Consider the following 18,562-nt stretch of genomic DNA (forward strand, 5'->3'; position numbering starts at 1 on the left):
TGTCTTCAGCAGATAAATGATGATATTGGTAAAGTTTTTTGTTTACAGTGTTTTTTTCTGCCCTGGTTCATTTACCACAATTTTTTACATGTGGAAAATGTAATGTTGTCTTGTACGATCATAAGAGCTTTGCGTTTATTCTGATTTACTTTTTAAAGGTAGCATTTCCTCTTTATGTTCATTGCTTCCTTGTCCAGCTCTTGGGAAATAATCTCTGTTGAACAAATTTGGCTGAAGCACTGTAGGTGCACTCTAAAAACTTAAACTTTGGCAGGGGTTAGGTGCAGAAAGTGCATATACTTGTGGGGATTTTTGAGGAAATTTCTTCTATTGTCCCATTTCCCCCCCCAAAATTTTCTGTGGGAATGTGATGTAAGAATCTCTGTCTGTGAAGGACACATTCCTTTTGCAATTTAATTTCTCTTCCTGTCAATCAACTATGTCTAAAAATGAAAGCAAGGAACACAGTAGAGAAATACTCTTTACAGTCTGAGTTATCCTTATTAAAAAGTTATTTTAAAAGAAATGTCAGAATATTGTAAAACACTAAAATTATTTTTTTCCCAGAATGTACTTATGGCATTCTCAAATATTTTTCTATATACCAAATTGGTGGATATTTATTTTCTTTCAGACTTGTTTGTACAGTAATAGGAAGGAGACATCATGAAACACAGAGGTGATATTTTTAAAAGAGTTGTCATTTGACATAGTCATGGAACAAGGAGACATTGTGTAGGATTATATTCAGATGATGAGCATTAAGTCGTTCAGTGAGTAGCTCTACTGATTTCTTCTGGACCATTTATCTTTAGCATGTAATACCCCACAGCAATAAAATCTGGTTCTTAAATTGTTTTGGTTCCAGAAGCAAAGAAAGGTCATTCTTGAAAGTGCATAGAAGTTTAATGTATTTTCATACATTAACTACATATGATGAAAGAAATTCTGGGGACTGCTGTTACACAGGTGTGTTTTATAAGGGTGTATGAAGGCTTCTGGTTTTGACCTGTGAAAGAACTAATCTGAATTGCAACGCTGAATTCAGATTTTTCTGCACAGGCTGAAAGGAGCATAAGTAGGTAAAACCTATACACAGCCATTGTTCAGCAGAAGCAGTTGTGCTTCTCTTGCAAAGATGTAATATTACGTATTTACTGCAGTTCCCATCACAGCAGTAGTGAGATATTCTGAGGCTTGTTGTAGTGATAAGACTCTGGAGTCTAACCTGACACCATGAATTGCCTGAGAGGAAGGGTTTGTGGGATACCCCAAGAGAAATGTTTTGGGGTTCATTGGAAATTGTCAAAGATAATGTGCAAAATATCTTGTAATTTTGTAGAAATTGAACAAATTTATTCAAGTTTACCTGAAAGTCACAATATAATCTATAAGTTGTTTCACCATTTTACATGAAAGATAGATACACAGGAATGTAATGGATATGCCTAAATATTCAATCAAAAGCCATGCAAAGTGAACAGGGGTTTTTGTGACATCTATGTACTTTTTCAGGCTATCCATTTGTGACAGTTGCATGGCAGTTATTCCCTCCAGTATTTAGAAACAAAGTGCTCTTAAGATGTCACTTTAAATTAAAGCTAAGCTTTTGAACAAAATAACTTATTTATATTCTTGATTTAAATTTCAGTAGCATACTAAGACTAAATTTACTCAGGCTATCTTCTCTGTCACGAAGGTAATTTTATTTAACTGCATGAAATTTCTATAAGATACAGAAAATAGTTTGTTTTGGCTTACAGTTAAAAGGTGCTTGTGCTAACTGAATACTGAGTGAAAGATCTTTCCCATGCCTGCTTACCTTTTCTGTCTGAGGTCAGTTGTGCAGTAGCACACATGGAATGGTCTTCCTCCTCAGCACCTTAAAAGCAATTTTTTCTTAGTTTCTAGAATGATGGGTGAGATGGCAGGATGTGGTTGTACTCTTTCTGGTTTATTTTGTGCCTTTTGAATTCCTTTTAAAAAAAAAAAGGCTTATGGTATTTTTTCTGGAAGTTATTTATTACAGTAACAGTACATATGAACAATAACTACGGCCCGTGTTAAGCAGGATGGTACTTGCTTACTTTATTCTCTGAGAGTTGAGCAAATTCATTCCCAAACAGAAATTCAGATTTTATGAGGACACTATCAATATAAGTAAAAGAGGAGGGGAACTTAAAGTAAGTACTAGGTTTTTCACAGAAGCCACAGAAGGATATGTTGTTCCTCTGCCTGTTTTGAGGTGCCTGTAGTCTAACTGCAGAAAACAGGACAGAAAATAACCAAGAGATGTTGAGTGTGCCCTGTGAGACAGGTGTACTAACTTTATAGTCTTTCTGTGCTCTTGGGGATGCACTGTTTTCCAGATACAATTCTGCATAATGCTGGATTCTGTTTGGAGAGTAAAGCTAGTAAAAGTACTGGTGAAGAAATCATCACAGAAGAGGTAAAATGATAAGGATATTGACAGTAAGGAGAGGACTGAGGATAGCACTTGGAGTTTTCTGCAAGAGCTCCAGTCCTAATGTTTAAAATAAGAACAGAAATCAGTTGCTGGTCTTTACTGACTTAAATTTTTAAAATTTCAAACAGCAGGTCTTTGACCCCATCAAGGCAACACTTTTGCTTCCATCAATTCTGAATGGAACCCAGGACCAGCTGGGTTGTGACTTGCCTGGGGGATCTCCAAAGAGGGCCTTGGAAGAAGAGGAACTCAGACCTGAGAAATACCGAAGGGTTACTGTTTTTACTGTGGTTCAAATCCTCTGTAAATACTCAAAGGCTGTAGCATTTGCTAAGAGGGTGATGCGGTGGCAGAGAAGCCAGTGTTTGTTAAGTTAATGTAACAGTTTGTGAAAATTGCTGACATTCAGGCTTTTGGAAACCCTGGGTCTTGAGTTACACATAGAAACGAAACTGGATTGTATGTGTTGCTTCATGCTCCTGATGGCTTGGAAACTAAGCCCCCAAACTCCCTTGCACTTATAAAGAGAATAGGTATGCTAATTTCAGTGTTTTGGCTACATTCCAGTGAGTAATTGCATTCAGCTTATCTAAATTCCTCTCTCTAGTTTGAATTGGTTGCAATAGTTTTCATCTTCTGTCTTATACTGTTGTTTATTTTGGTGAGTGGTGTTAAATAGGCTGCTGTTTTTTCAACTTGACGTTGCTGTATTTTTTTAGTAACTGAAGTTATTCCAAAGTGTGCATATGATTTGCAAATTGCTTTGACAGCTAAAAAAAAAAAAAAAAAAGTAAATTGTATGTTTATCATTTTATGCACAAGTGGTTATAAAATATCAGATTATTGTTTTGAAATGTACTTAAATAGGGTATTTATGTATACCTATTCTGAGTTTTTGAAGTGTAATGTAAGGGGTAGATGATCTGATTTTGTTTACATTAACTGTGGAGGAACATTTCCATAACTTTGAATTAAGCTTGTTCAGCTGGATTTGATACATGCAGGTGACAGACAAAGAATTAATAAATCTAGGTAGTGCAGAAGCTTTGATGAGACTGTTGCAATACCCTACCTGAAACTAGTAACTCCACAAAAGGCAAGGCTGGCTGAAAATGAGAGAAGTCAACCTCCTACTCAGTCATGTTTGAGAACAGTAAATATTTCATATATCTAGGCAATTTTTTTCAAGAAGATATTCTTCCCATGTCTGAAATATGTATTAACTATATGAATTCGGTTTGGTTTCTATGTTGTTTTGGTTTTGTCTCACCATTCGATTTATGCTCTAAGTTGGTGGAGCTCCTCATTGTGTGTTTTATTCATTCAGTGAGCGTACCTGGTTTCTGACTGACAATCAGTCGTTTGGTGAGTCTATCCAATTTGTGATAGACCAAGGCTACCCTAGCGGTATTTCAGGTGACTGAGGATCGCTTATTTAGATACTGTGCTGCTCTGGAGTAAAGAGTAGGGTAAAATGCATGTTTGTTGAAAGAAGCCTAAGGGACAAACTGTACCAGGGAGTTGTCCTGGTCAGGTATTCTTCCCCTGATCTCCACCACTGTGTTCTCTCTCTGTGGTATTTACGTCTCATCCCAGTGAATGTCATTTTTCAGAAAAATGGATGGGGACCACTTTTTTCCATCCTCTCTGACTCTTCCCAGGAAAGAAGAAATTTGGTTGCTGCTGATGTTGCCGTTAGAAAGTTGCCTTTTCGTACATTGTCAGCTGTTTGAGAGCTGCCCTTACACACTTCTCGGCTGCATGGTGTAAGGCAGAGTGCAGGCAGCTTTTCTTCCATAGAATTTGTCTTGCAATCATGAATAATTTTCCCTTCTCTGGAATGCTGATGATCTTAGGAGTTTTTCAGCATGAGACTCAAGAAATGAAGTATAGAAACCAGCAGACAAAACTATTCCTAGCTCCTACAAAAAAAAAAAGCCTTAAGGCATTGTTGCCCATGTCGAATAGGGGGAAGCCAGTGTGCCTGCAGGTAGTCCATGAGGTGGTTTCAACCTCTGTAGAAAGACTTTGTGAAGAGTGTGGCTGTCAGCTGTTGAGAAAAAGTGTGGATATGTGCCTGCTCTGCTGCTCAGGATACATGCTGGAGAAACAATGGCCTCAGTTTACCCTGTTTTTTAATACCTATCTAGGAATTTCTAAGTAGGGACTGAAAGCTCCCTCCAGCATAGATCTCTGTATACTTGAAATAACTAGCCTTCCTACTCTGTCATGATGGATATCCATACATCGTCCCAGTAAAGGGAGCATAAAACTGAGCAAACCTTGAGGAACAATAAATGAAAATATTAATTTCATTTTAATTTTCTTTTGCATTTCATTACATACACAGATGTCCAAATTCTACATTTTCTCCCCTAAATCAATTCACTCTCTTTTAATTTTTCACTATCAAATTGAAGAAGGTAGTTGATAAAGGCTAGTATGTATCCACTACCTTCATTCTTAAATCTGCCCTGGATCTGTTCCCCAGCATATGGACAGAATTTGCTGTTGAATATCCAAGTAACTGTTAACATCTTTCATACGGTAGATAAAAATTCTACAGTATGACTATAAATTAAAGATTGTATGATAGGCTTCCACTATAGTGTAACAGCAAGCATAATCTGCTAATGAAGTGCTAGGTATAAAATCTTTTCTTTCGACAGTCAAGAGTACAGAGCTAGAGACTAAAGACAATGAGTTTGCAGACATGGAATAATCAACTACTTCAACTATCTTGGCTTTAAATATAAAACATTAGGTTCGACTTTGTAGTAAGTAATAGGCATTCATGGAGTATTTTGTCATATATTGTGCCAATTCATTTGCAGAAATATGCTGAATAGGTGCGGAAAATGAAAATGAGTTTTAAGTGGGGATGACCATTGAATTTGCAGGAAATAACTCTGTATATTATCACCTGTAACCATTACTTTCAAATATCTAAGAATAGTAAGTTCAGGGAAGGTACATTTATGTGTGCTTTGAGACCACTGGTGCATTTTCAGTTTAATTAACAGTTGGTAATTGTATAACCTGATTAAAAATACAATGCATTCCAGGTAATTATTATGGTAAGCAGCTTTAAAATAGCAAAAGCATCGATCTTCACTCAAGGGTACAAAATAGATTTTAGAAGATGTGATTTTAAAATTATTTAATTAAAATGACATTTCCAGTATTACAGTTGTAGAAAGAATACAAATGTATTTTTATATAATGCAAAAATCATAATGTTAGTATGCTGTATTCTTTACACAACTAACATGAGTTCAGCTTCTCAATTTTGCAAACCAAGTGTGTGTTCTTTGGCTGTTGAAAGTGATCTCTCTAAAGTATGTAAACAATCCTTGCTGGAAACTTTTAAAACATTCTGAAATGTGCATGTTTTGGTCCTTCAAGCCTACCCAATAAGAAGACTAGCATTAAAAAAAAAAAAAAAAAAGTTTCCTTTGATAAACAAGTTAGGACCTTCTCTCACAAAGGTACATTTCTCTGTCTTTTCCTCTATTTGAGTATATTGAGCTTTTATAGCTAACTTATTTGTTCTTTCCAGAATGGCTCTCTTCATCTCTTGTCAACTTCTTTTTATTTATTTATTTTTAATTCCCATTACATTGGGATCAGGTAAACCATTGGAATTTGATCTTATTCATTCAGGTTTCTTCAGCGGCTTGGAGTTTCTCTTTTATAAATGAGATACCTTGAACTGCTGAGAATGGGTCATGGCATGTAAAAGAGATGAAGGAAAATGAAGCATTACAAGTGAAAGCAAAAATGGGAAAAGTGAAGAGGGAAAATACTGAATGAAGTGAGGAATGCTGAAAAACGTCTGGCACGAAGAATGGGAGCAATATTGTGGTGGCCATAGGGAACAGTCACTCATTTTTTTGAGAAGAAGGAAAAATAAAAGACAATTGTTGGGATAAGATAAAAAAAAAAGAAAATTGCCTTGCTCTTTTATAATAACTCCTTAGGGTTTATGGTACTGTAGTACAATTTTTTGGAAAAGGAACTGATAATTTTTGGTTAAGAATAGTGACAACGTTGCTAAAACATTAACTTGTTTGGCAAATTATATTTTAAACATATGTGGAGATGGAAAGTTTAGGAATAAAGGAATAATAGCTGAATTTTGACACAACATATAATAATGTAAATTCTTTGATGTTTCAACCACTGTTTATAAGCTCAGTAAAAGCTTTTGGAACTGATAAAACAGGCAGTGTAGTGGTTGAATTAAATTTCTTTTTCTTCAAAACCTTTAACTTGTGTGATAGTATAGAGTGGTTATCATTTGAGGCAGAACCAACAGAACATTTTCAAACATGATTTAGGTAAGCAAATAGTTCTCATCAGTGCCCTAGTATGTTATATGAGTAAATGTAGTTTCTAAAAGTCTTTCATTCAGAACTTGACAAATAATATTTAACCAAGGTAAATAGTGTCAGTGACTATACAGTCATTGTTTATTGTATGGGACCGTGTGTGTATTTAGTGTACAATAAAACAAGCATAAGTGAATAATTTTAATTTTGTATAGGATATCTATGGCAACTGAAATTGGTTGCTAAAATTTCACCCAGTCTTTCTCTAAACAAACAATTGTATTTTCTTTATGTGTTTGTACAGTAACAAATGAGCTGTTCATGTCTCTGATGGCAACTCACAGGTATTATAGTATTATACTTAACAGTAACATAAAGTCATTGGCTACTGGGAGACAAAACAGCAAAATGGAAAGAAGGTGACTGGCCACAGAGGGGAAGGGCCTGTATTTTGCTTAGTGTAGGAAGGAAGTATTTTGTTTGCTATACTGACCTGTTTATTTTAGTAGAGTGTGCTATTTTTCAGGTGCAGTTAAAACCCAACATTTCAAGTCAATATGTAATTCGTACTCAGCCAACAAACACCTGTCTGTCTACACTTGAATGTGCAGCTGTTGCTCTTAGTATCATGGAAAAAAATAAGAGTATACAAGAGGTACGTAGTTTTAAACATCTGAGTTTTTCTTTTAGGAATAGTAGAAGGGCTGCAAAGGTACTTAGCTATTAATGTCACATTTGACATTCAAAATCTTAATGGCATTGTGAGGGTTTTGTTGCACAGCAAACTAAACCAAGTATGTACCAATAGAAACTATTTTTCTTCAGATGTTTATTAACTCTAGCATGTTCAGATAACTGTGACTCTTTCCTGTCATGTTCCAAAAGTCTCTATAGTTTTCCTATTCTTTATTCAACATTGCTGTCAGATTGCTGAGGGAACTTGTTAGGTACAAAGGTCTTGAATGATTGTTTTGCTATTCCTCTTTTGAGTATGTTAAATTCTAGTATGGTATTTTTTGTTCTATCCCATAATGGAGTTAGATTGGCTCTTTTACCACAAAGAGTTGTCTGAAGGTAAACCTGGGCAAGATTCAGAGCTAAAAATCTTGCTTTGATGATGTTTAAAGTACCAGTTAGGGTCAGATCATGTTCTGTAACAGATTGTATTTGGTGCTGCAACATCCATCAAGGCTGAATGCAGACTACTTATCTTGCAGACCATTTTTACTGTGGTAGCCCGTTTGTGTATGGAGTATTAGATTGGTTATTGAAAAGAACTGCTACCTTCTCAACCCATCTCCTCAATTCCTCTTTTTTCCTTGTTTGTTTTTTTTTCCTCTTCCTTTTCTTTAGTTGTCTAGTGCTTTCCCCTGGCACTTCCACTTCTACAAGTTTTCACTATGCAGTCTTCAGGTTCATTTGTCTCAGGATTTAAGACTTTTCCTGTGCTTTTTACTCCATGTCCCTTTTGTTTTTCCCTCTTTTTTCCATTTATCTTTTCTGGTCACTGTTTCTCTTTTGTACCTTTTATGCATTTTTAACTCAGCAGTCCTAGTGCCTTCCAGTTCCTTCTTTCCTTCTACCTCCTACTTCTTTCCCATCACATTCTCTCATCCTGTACTAGTTTCTTGCACACTTTCCCCTGCAGTTCTAAATATGATGGAGTGAACCAAATTCTCTTCAGCTGTACATTACTTTTTTAAAATGGTTGGTTTATAAGGCACCAAATACATGCTTGCCACAATACAGAATAAAAATCTGTAGAGATGACAGTTGGGGATTTAGCCCAAAACAAATAGAAGTACTACTGTGTATGTTGCAGGGCAAATAGTGCAGAGGTGCACTGTTGTAGTTATCTCTTCCTGTGATGTTATTCTAAGTTCACTTGACATTTCTTATTGCAAAATTTCAAAACATGGACTGTGTACCAGGCACATGTAATATACTAAATTGTACAAATGTAACATGCTAGATTGATTTTTTTTTTTAAACAGTTTTCTTTTGGGTATTTTTTAACTATAGTGTATTGAAAACTACTTTGTTTTATGTACTATGTTAAATAACTGTAATTAACAGTTAACTGTTAGCTGTGGGACAGGCTTACAAAAGCATTTGATCTTCGAGCTAGCTATGAGGGGGTATTCAGATCGTCTCTGCCATCTAGTTTTTGCAGAAAGCAACTTACTACTTTCCAGGCAGTAATATACTCAATTGCCTGTCTCAAACTGGATTAGCTTTTGGGTGTTTGAGAGTCAAAGATCACGCTGCTGTGCTTTGACTTCAGAGGATCATTTAAAAATACTGACCTATTAAAAAAAGATAATGGTTATTTGACTCCAGTAAATATTCTGAGACCAACACATGCTAATGTGCTGTAATGTATAGAATTTACATGTTGCACTCATGTAACGGAAGTTATACTCACTCTAAAGTATGATTAGCATTTTGTAGCAAAGGAAGATATTAGTAAGCTTGGCAGAGATTACAGCCTATAATCACTCTGATGTCTAATTTTCATGAAGCCAGAAAAACTTGATGATTATTTAGTTGATTAGTGATTCATTGGTACTGAATAATGTAGCAAGCAGTGTTTGGAATTAAATTTTTGTGCTGGGTCTTGAAGGCTTTGTGCCATTGACTTTCTTGTGCTTTTTCCTAATGGTAGATAAAACCTGAAACCACTTAAAGTCAGGAGAGTTTATTAATTTTAAATTGTACATCCTATAATAGATGTTAGGAGGTGGTATATATGTATACACACCTTAGAATGTTTATTTTCTTCTGTTGAGAACAAAATTGTCATAGAAACATTCAGATATTTTCACCAGTCTCTTCATATTCTAATAATGGGGAATAGTATTACTTCAGGTACTATCAGTTGAGGCTCTTGGGAATTTGTAAAATACCTTTAGAAATAACTTGTTAAAAAGGAAAAATATTTCCAAGGTGTGAGAAACTTAAGAAAAATTGGAGATTAGTAACAGTAAAGTTTCTATCTCTTTTACGTAGGCTATTGAATTATTTAACTACCTTTAAACTTATGGTTTACTTCTTCAGTTAATATCTGAATTTAAAGTTACTGGGTTGACAAATATCATTGAGAGTAACTGGTGCTAGACTCTAAAAAGTTTCATTTAGTTATCAGTCAGGTAGGATTAATTTTCTTTTTAGTGTATCTTGGTCTCAGGATATTTACTGGAATCAAATAACCATTATCTTTTTTTAATAGGTCAGTATTTTTAAATGATCCCCTGAAGTCAAGCACAGCAGGGTGATCTTGGACTCTCAAAAACCCCAAAACTGATCCAGTTTGAGACAGGCAATTGAGTATATTACTGCCTGGAAAGTAGTAAATTGCTTTCTGCAAAAACTAGATGGCAGAGACGATCTGAATACCCCCTTACAGCTAGCTCAAAGATCAAATGCTTTTGTAAGCCTGTCCCACTGACCTCCTCCACTCCTGCAGCCATGGAATGCAACCCACTGGGTTACGTCTTCCTACCAGCCAGCTCACAACTCTTAGGTGTCATCGGAGGAATTTGGGACTTATCAGCCTTGAGTTGAAGTTTATCCTAGGTCAAAGAATACTAATTGGACATTAGCCTTTTCCTTGCAAGTTGTGATCCCACTAGTCTGTGATGGAAGAGGTTATTAAGATAATGTCCTTCTTAATCTTTTGTTGCTGACATTAGTAATACAAATTTAATAAGCCTTTTGAAAAAGACCTATGAGTAGTTTTGCACCATAGACTCAGGTCTGCAACCTGATTGTGTGCGCAGAATGTAGTACAGAAGGGTATGTGAAAGAGATTTAAAACTTATCCATGTATTCACTACATTCTAGTGTCCAGCCTGGGGTGCTCATATCCCTCTCCATCAGATAATGAATATTTTGGTACTTGAACTCTGCCTGCTAAAAAAGGTTCCCAGGTCAAAAATTGCTTCTGCAATTGTCATGATGTAGAGTATGGCACCCCTGTGTCTGCCTGTGTGACACTAGAGAGTCACCTCAACATTAAATCAATTGCATTTAGAACCAGACTGGGACAAAGTGTGTGGCCACACAAGAAAATATGGCTCAGAAATTGGAACTCTATGTGAAGAAACTTTTCTAGAAACTTGTATATCTTTTATGACAGTGTGGCTACCATATGCTTTTATGCTAAAAGAGGGTTTTGTATATTTACTTTTTCCTTTGGTGTGCTAGAACAACATTGGCATATTTTTCCTTCATTAGGACTTCTGTCTCATTCAGGTCCAGGGTGAATGTTTTGTTAGTGTCTGCAACTCACAGTCCTGTATTCTGTTTCATCCCTACCACTCAGAACTGGCCCAGCCTACTTTTCAAAGGCAAAACTATCAGTTTCTCAAAGGTGCTTCTATAAATGTTGCAATAGCCAGGAGCTTCATAAACATTTGTGCACTTTTTTTATACCCTCTCTGAATTAAATGAGTGCTGTTCCCAGCATATAAGATGATGAATTGAAGTTGAGAGCCATGGAAGTTAAAGTTGGGCACTTAGTTTCATGCCCAATGTAAGTCACTTCATTTTCCTGTGTGCTTGGAAGAGTCACATTTTACTTGGTAGAAACTCATCTCCTGCTGACTGCAGTTACATTTGTGATTGCTTTACACATCTGCACATGAAGCCCCGTGATACTGAGTCAGGCAACCAGAAAATGAAGAACATACAGTTAGGAACCACTTGAGATAAATTTTGTTTATGTGGCTTCATTAGTCCTACATAATATCACTGGGCAGAAGCAGGGATACAGTCCAGTCTCCAGGATAGCAGTCCAGCTGCCTTGATCATGAGTCCCTCCTCTCTTTCTAAAACGCTGCCTTAAGGTAGTTTCATGATGCAAGCACAAACAGCTTAGTTATTGTTACTTATTTTATTACAACTTGTTGGCTGTACCACAGTAATTGATCGTAGTCCATTGCTAAGGTCAAGTTAAAGTCATAACTTAGAGTAATGTAGCTGGGACTGAAGTCAGGACTGAGTGGGTCCAAGGAAGCAGTAAGGGACGGCAGCAGGTAGGTGGATATATGTCTACTATGTGGCTTCTTTTTTAGTACATCTCTTATTCAGCTGTGCCCTCTGTCTCCAAAGGCTATATTTTATCAGCATTTATCATCAAAATTATATTTTATCAGCATTTTTAAGTAGTCCTTGAATACAAAACCTGTAATAATTGATGCCTCTAAAATAGTTTACTAAAAAGTTGGCTTTTTTGTCTCCCCCCACCCCTTCATCTTTCTGCAGACTATACTCCGTCCACTTCAAGCTTTATGCTCTTTTCAGCTTCAGCATGGTGCCCAGATCCATCACAGCAAGGAGCATCTTCTCAAAAATGGTTTATATGACAAGCCAATGCCAAAGAATAAGCGCAAACTCAGAAGAATGGAGCTTTTGGTGAATAATGTTAAAATATAAGAAAACTGTACTGACAGTACAGTGGGATTTATTTGCAGCTAGCAAATGAATATGAATCTGGATTTGATCCAAACAGTTGACTATACTGTAATAAAACAACTTTTAGGCCCTTCATAGGTAAGACTTTATCTACCAATGTGACAAACAGTAATGGACAAGCTTTTTCATTTTTGCAGTAGGCCAGGTGCCTTTGTTCAGATGATAGAAGATCATTCTCATTTCCTATAGAAAAGAAGAAGAAAACTCTGAGCATAATTTAGAGTTATGTTATCTCTTGGGTGACAAGTATGATCCTCAATATGACTGGATAAATTTACTTTGGAGAAGCTTTTATCAGTACGAAAAGTCACGGAATATGAATGTGACGGAATGGTAAGGCTTCAGCATTTAGAAGTATATTGAATTTCTGCTGAGCATTATAACTTCAGTATCTGATTACAGTAGGTTTTCAAACTGTAATTCCTTATATTACTTAGTTCAAATGAACATAAGGCATGCTATTTGTATAGTTCTTTTTTACTTTGAGTTTTTTATTTCTTACATTATTAGAATTCCTTATCATAAATTTATATACATTTTACAATGCAGTCGGGTTTAGTTTGTCTCTCAGGCTTAATTTTTAAATTAAGCCCGCATATGTTTTTACCAGAACCTGAATACTTCTGACTTAAAAAAAAAGAAGTGAATGTAGAGAAATTATTTTTGGAATTATAACTCAGGTGCTTCACTTTTACTTCAACAAAAACCACTCTTTCACAGAAGGAGACATTTTATGGATGTTGATGCGCCATGCCCTGATATGCAATCGTTATGATACTAAAGGAATTAAACAAACCCAGTGTAAACAACTCTGTAAGAAGTATGATGCAATGAGAAATGATTATGTCTGGATACAACCTACTAAGATGATTGCAGATCCATTAGATTTGCACGTGTTCTTTAATTAGTTCTTCTCTTCTAGCAATGATATAACTGTACCTCTTTCTAATGGGAATTAATAGAAGTTGAAGAATTGGGTATTTTTACAAGCTTTGTAAAGTAATATTTTATGATCTGGAGGAAAAAAAAAAGAAATAAAGTTTTTGATGTTCCTTTCTTCATGTTCATAAATGCTTCCTACATGAAACAGATAAAAATGCTTAATATTTGTCTTTACTATCGGTTCCACTCTAGATAACAACATGGAGCTAATTGGGTACTAATTAGACTTAGAAAAAGATATTTTGTCTTTAATTTATGAGCTGCAAGGCAAGAAACTACAGAAGTGGAGGGTGTAAACACAGCTAACCAATACATTAACTGAAAGCATTTCTGCAATTAACAAGAGAGGTCAAAATTAGGTCAGAGATTAGCTAAGAAATTTTAGAGCTAATAGTGACCTTTTGTTTAGGCATGGATTAACAATTTAATTTGTCTCGATATGTTAGCAAAGTTTATGTAACCTTTTTCTCTTCTTCCAGTCTAGATAAATTCAGCAAATCGGAATTAGTTTTGACAAATCTGAAGCAAAACAGTGTCATATGATTAATGATAGTGTAGATGCACTTTTGTTCACATTGGAACAGAGAAAGGACATGTTTATTCCTGTAGCGAAGCACAGCGCAGCAATCTCCGGGCTAGCTTGGAGGCTGAAGTTGCAATCTTGTGCAACTTGTGTGCACAGCCTTGTGTGTGACACTGCCTCCAGTTCTGGGGTTGGCATGGCTCGTGCTGGGCTGGGAATCTGTTTCCCCTGTGCCCAGGGACATGGTCCAAGCATTCCTTAAGGAAACAAGGGTATCAGTTAGGCTTGCTTGTTAATGCTGTATTTACATATATGGACAATATTCACATTTAATGTTGTATATCTTCATTTAGTTTACCTTATTATAGATTCACCTAGAACAGTAGAATATCTTTTGACCTACATTGTGAAGATTATTTTCCTAGACAGAAGACTAAATGAGTCTTTTCATAACATGTGAGTTTATGTTATGGAGAACAGAAAGAAATTTGTATTGCAGCCTGGGATTCACAGACATCTGCAAAATGCCTTAGAATTACAGGATCAGAGAAATACTTGTCATAATTGAGTTATAATCCTACATTAAATACTCTTGTGCATGCAATCTCTGCAGAGTTTTCATGTTTTTCAGCAGAGGACAAATTCCACACAGCTTAAAATAAGCACTTTTTACTTTCGTTGATTCATCTTGTTCTTCTAATTTTGCTCCTGTGGTTAACAGGATTTGTAGGATGTAATGCTGGATGCATGGAAGCCTTTAATTGCTAATTTCCTGTGTTGTACGATACTAGATCGATCACTATGCAGCAGTTGCTGAAGAAATGAAGAACAATTCATTGCAAACCTCCAGGCTTTTCATTTTTGGGTTTTTTTTTTGTATGTCCCATCTCAGCTATAATACAGCGATCATTTAGATGCAACACAGCAGTCGAATGAAGTTCAATTTCAGATTTGTTCAAAGCTATTAAACACAAAATACTTTTTCTTACTTTTTTTGGTGGAACTTACATGGCTTTAAAAATATACATAGTGTAAGAGAAAGAGTTTAGAAAGTTTTTTTCAGGTCTTTTGGATTCAGAATTTCTCTATAAATACATGACCTCAAAGAAATGGGTACTCTGAATTCCAAGCTCTTTTGATGGAAGTTGTGTGTGATGAAGTAGCACTCTTTGCAAGCAATTTCATTAGAATGAGTTTAATTTGCAATTTTATTTTTTGCTGTAATAGTCAATCTGTTTCATTTTTCACTTACCAAAAGATTAATGAGTGAAACCGACCAGTCTAACAAGATATTGATTAAAAAAAAGGAACATGTTTGCTTCTAATGTTTGGTCCTTTGTCCTTGTCCACTTTTTGTATTTCCAAATATTGCTACCAAAATGAAATCTGCTTTCTATGTGCCACTGTGTCATGCTTTGGGGAGCTGGTGACTTGGATAGCAGGCTTTTGAGCACATGAACACATGTAAAAATTTTACGAAGGTGGGCATTGTTAAGTCTCCATATGTTCATAATCTGTACAACAAAGTTTAAGAAAAAAGACAAAGCTAGAAATCTTTCAAAACAAGAACACCCACACCCACACACCTTTTGTTTAGAAAGCTTTCAAATTAAAAGTGAAGAGATGCTCAGAACAAACATAAATTTATTTTTCTTCAAGATTTTACTTTCATTGCTTCATAACTCCATTGGAATTCCAGCTGGAAGATGGTGTTAGCATACTACCAATAAATTACTCTTTTATTAGTTTTTCTTGAAATAAAAAGGAAACTTTTCAAGTGACTTCAAAAAGTGCAAAAATTTTAAGACCAAGGGTTTTCTTCTCAATTGTTACATTAGGTAAAAAATTGTTTATGCTACATTATTTTCTACAACCTCTCTGCTTGTTTTGAAATTTAATTAAAACCTGAACTTTTTAAAAGGGATAGTGGTTCATGCTTTTCTCCTGATGATTGTGTTTATTATGCCTACATACACAAATGCACATAAATTATATATTTGTTTCTGCTTTGAACCAATGAAAGATCTAATTTACTGTGATCATATGCCACTACGTCTCTACAGAACTGAATTTGTTCACATGTGCTGGTATCACAAAGAAGTAAGCCTAGTCCTTTTTTGTGCCTTTTTAACACCATTCAGTCAGTTAATGAAGAGATGTGGCTTTTCCTATGCCACTTGAAGAAAAAGGTTCCTTTGTTATCCATTGAAACCTGCATGAAGACTAAACTGCTGTGGCAATTTCTCAAGCATTTCAGCTTCAGAGCTCTCTTCTCTCTTTCTGCAGTAGTGGCTGACTCCTGTTTGCTACCTCACAAACATGCACATCTTCCCACACTCTAGCATCCTCCAAGCGCTGTATCTCCAGCTTAGTGCCCTACTAGGAGTAATGTTGTGAACATCACCCACATTTTTTCCTTCCTGAAGTTGTGGTATTCAGGCTAAAAAGAAAGCTGGTTCTGTTCTCATGCAGCCATTCCTCATCTCCCTGCTACAAAACCTGCACTTTATGGACTTCCATACACTGTTAGTTACCAGGCTTGTTCCTGTGTCCCTTTTCACAATTCCTCCAAAGCCCCAGCACTTCATGTCCTGAGAGCTACTGCTTTTGTAGTGGGGGACACGCAACAGGGGGAAGTAGAGGGGAGAAGGAGAGAAAGGTCTGTGTTTTAAGAAGTTGAGTACGTGATTTAGATAAAAGTTGCTTCTATTGCTAGGGTATGGTTGCTATAAAGCTCAATACTCATCACTATGGCTTGGTGTTCACTTAATACCAAGATTGTCCTAACAGTTTGTCTTGTTTGTGGAGTATATCCTAGGGCAGCTTCTTTGTTTTACTAGTTTAAGATTCACTAAATATTTATTTGGATCCCTTTGTATTTCCTAAAAGATGCTAACTAGTTTTCTGTTTGAGAAGGTGCTTCCCATCCCTAAGCAACAGAAAAATTGCTATACCTGTGGTGCAGCAATGCTTGCAGCACAGTTATGGTTTAAGTTGATGTATATACACCACTTGATCTGGTTGGACTATGCATACCATACATCTTCTGTCATAGATGTAAGAGGCAGCAGATGCTCAGTTGGAAGTAGCTTTGAACTGTTCTCTCTGCCCATGTAAATAATAATTAAAAACCTCAGTAGCTGTAACAGACCATATGCTATGCTGTGGCGTACTATGTCTGTAAGGACAGGTAAAATATTTTAGCTTTTATAGCTGAACTGAAACTGGGACTTTCTCTGCCATATGAAAGATTCTTTTGGGCTTGAATACTAGGATTTACTCTCAATAAAGAGATGTATCAAAGAGTATATACAATAGATTTAAAGCACATTAAGACATATCTACTTCTCTGTGTTAGTGGAATAGAGGAACATAGAATATTTGGCAAATTAATAATATATAAACCATTTGCATATATACATGCATGTAACTATAGATTGTGTTTACAAAATATGTAAGTAATTATTATAAGTTATCACCATCTTTTAAATAGGTTTTAAAAATAAAATTAAATTTCTATGAAAAAAAAGTCAGAGGTTCTAGTGTCTTGTTTGCCTTTTGCTGCTGAAAGGTTCATATGTATATAACAGATGTGTAGGTAAAAGTAATAGTAAATTTCTATTGTTTTTTTTTTGTATGCTTTTTTTATACATTTTTAGATGAATGTGTTGAGAAATGGGTCGTATACTGGTTGTGATTAAGTATTTGCAGAATTGAGGTCATTTACATTACATTCGATTTTTTTTCCATAATTATTAGCAGAAGGTAATGAGGAGAAAGTGATACTGTAGTATATTAATTTATCAACTTATGGTACTTTATTATAGTTGAAATAGAACTCTAAGGGATCTTAAATTTCCACAAGATCAAGTTTCCTATTCTTTTCAGGGATTAGATGGGATGACTTGTGTCAGTCTTAGTTGTGCTGCTGTCTGCCAAATGTGGATTCAGTATTGTGAGGAATACTAAGTTTAGATGAAAAGATAATTTATATAATTTTCCCTAGAAAAGTTATGTGGACTTTCATTTTCACTGAAGTGTCTATGGAGTAGTGTCTATGTTTTTTTCCATTTGAGTGTAATAGAGTTATGCAGAACTTGAATCTTACTGGTCATTCTGGATTGTATCAATAATAGATTTGTTAATGGAAGGTACTGGTAGTCAGGTATTAGCCAAAAAAAGATAGAACACTTAGGATTTGTGACCCATGCCTTATTCAAATACATTTGCTTTCTCTTTTTGTTTGAGCAGGCATTTCTATTAGACAAAATATGTACTCCAGTTGATCTTGAAACAGTTGTGAGATTCTTGTTCTGCTTGCCTTTGTTCACCTGTCTCACCCCCAGACAGATAGCAGTTCTTCCCTCTGGGATTCATGCCGCTGGTCTCCCTGCGATCAGCAAGAGTTTCACATTCTTTAGCCACGCAGGCTGAACTTGCACCTCTGCATGCAAAACTAAATCATCCCTGCCTCTCTGTTCAGACAGCCGTCTTGTTTCCTTTTTGACCCCGTCGCCACTGTGGAGTTGCGGATGATATTTTGCAGAGCTGTTCTGGCACTGTTGGGGCATGATGTGCTTTTGATACGAGGAAGGAGAACACAGTGTGAACGTCCATTTCTGTTGCAGTTACTGTTTACTAGGGGTTTATCGGAAACAGAAAAAATAAAAAGTCAGTATTTGTCCAATGACAAAGGACAAAATATAAAAGCAAACTTTTAATGACCAGATTTTACACCTTGCCCAGGAGCAGGTAACGGGAGGTCCTTGCTTATGTGCCCTTCACAAGGTGCAAGGGAAATCGCAGCCCTTCTGTTCAAGGGAA

General features: G+C 35.9%; 1 protein-coding gene across 6 annotated transcripts in view; it reads left to right on the plus strand.

Annotated features, from left to right (window-relative positions):
* The window catches only part of DTWD2 (DTW motif tRNA-uridine aminocarboxypropyltransferase 2), a 94,534-nt gene extending 77,287 nt beyond the window's left edge, over window positions 1-17,247 (plus strand). For 5 of the 6 annotated variants that reach the window (XM_075021677.1, XM_075021678.1, XM_075021679.1 and 2 more), the window contains 2 exons: window positions 7,325-7,453; window positions 12,064-17,247. In XM_075021677.1, coding sequence (XP_074877778.1) covers window positions 7,325-7,453; window positions 12,064-12,234 — 300 coding nt within the window. In that variant the 3' untranslated portion in view covers window positions 12,235-17,247. The remainder of the gene's footprint in view (window positions 1-7,324; window positions 7,454-12,063) is intronic. The other variant, XM_075021682.1, reaches the window with a different exon arrangement.
* The last annotated feature ends 1,315 nt before the right edge of the window (window positions 17,248-18,562 follow it).

Source organism: Buteo buteo, chromosome Z (assembly GCF_964188355.1).
Source record: "Buteo buteo chromosome Z, bButBut1.hap1.1, whole genome shotgun sequence".
Lineage (NCBI taxonomy): Eukaryota > Metazoa > Chordata > Aves > Accipitriformes > Accipitridae > Buteo > Buteo buteo.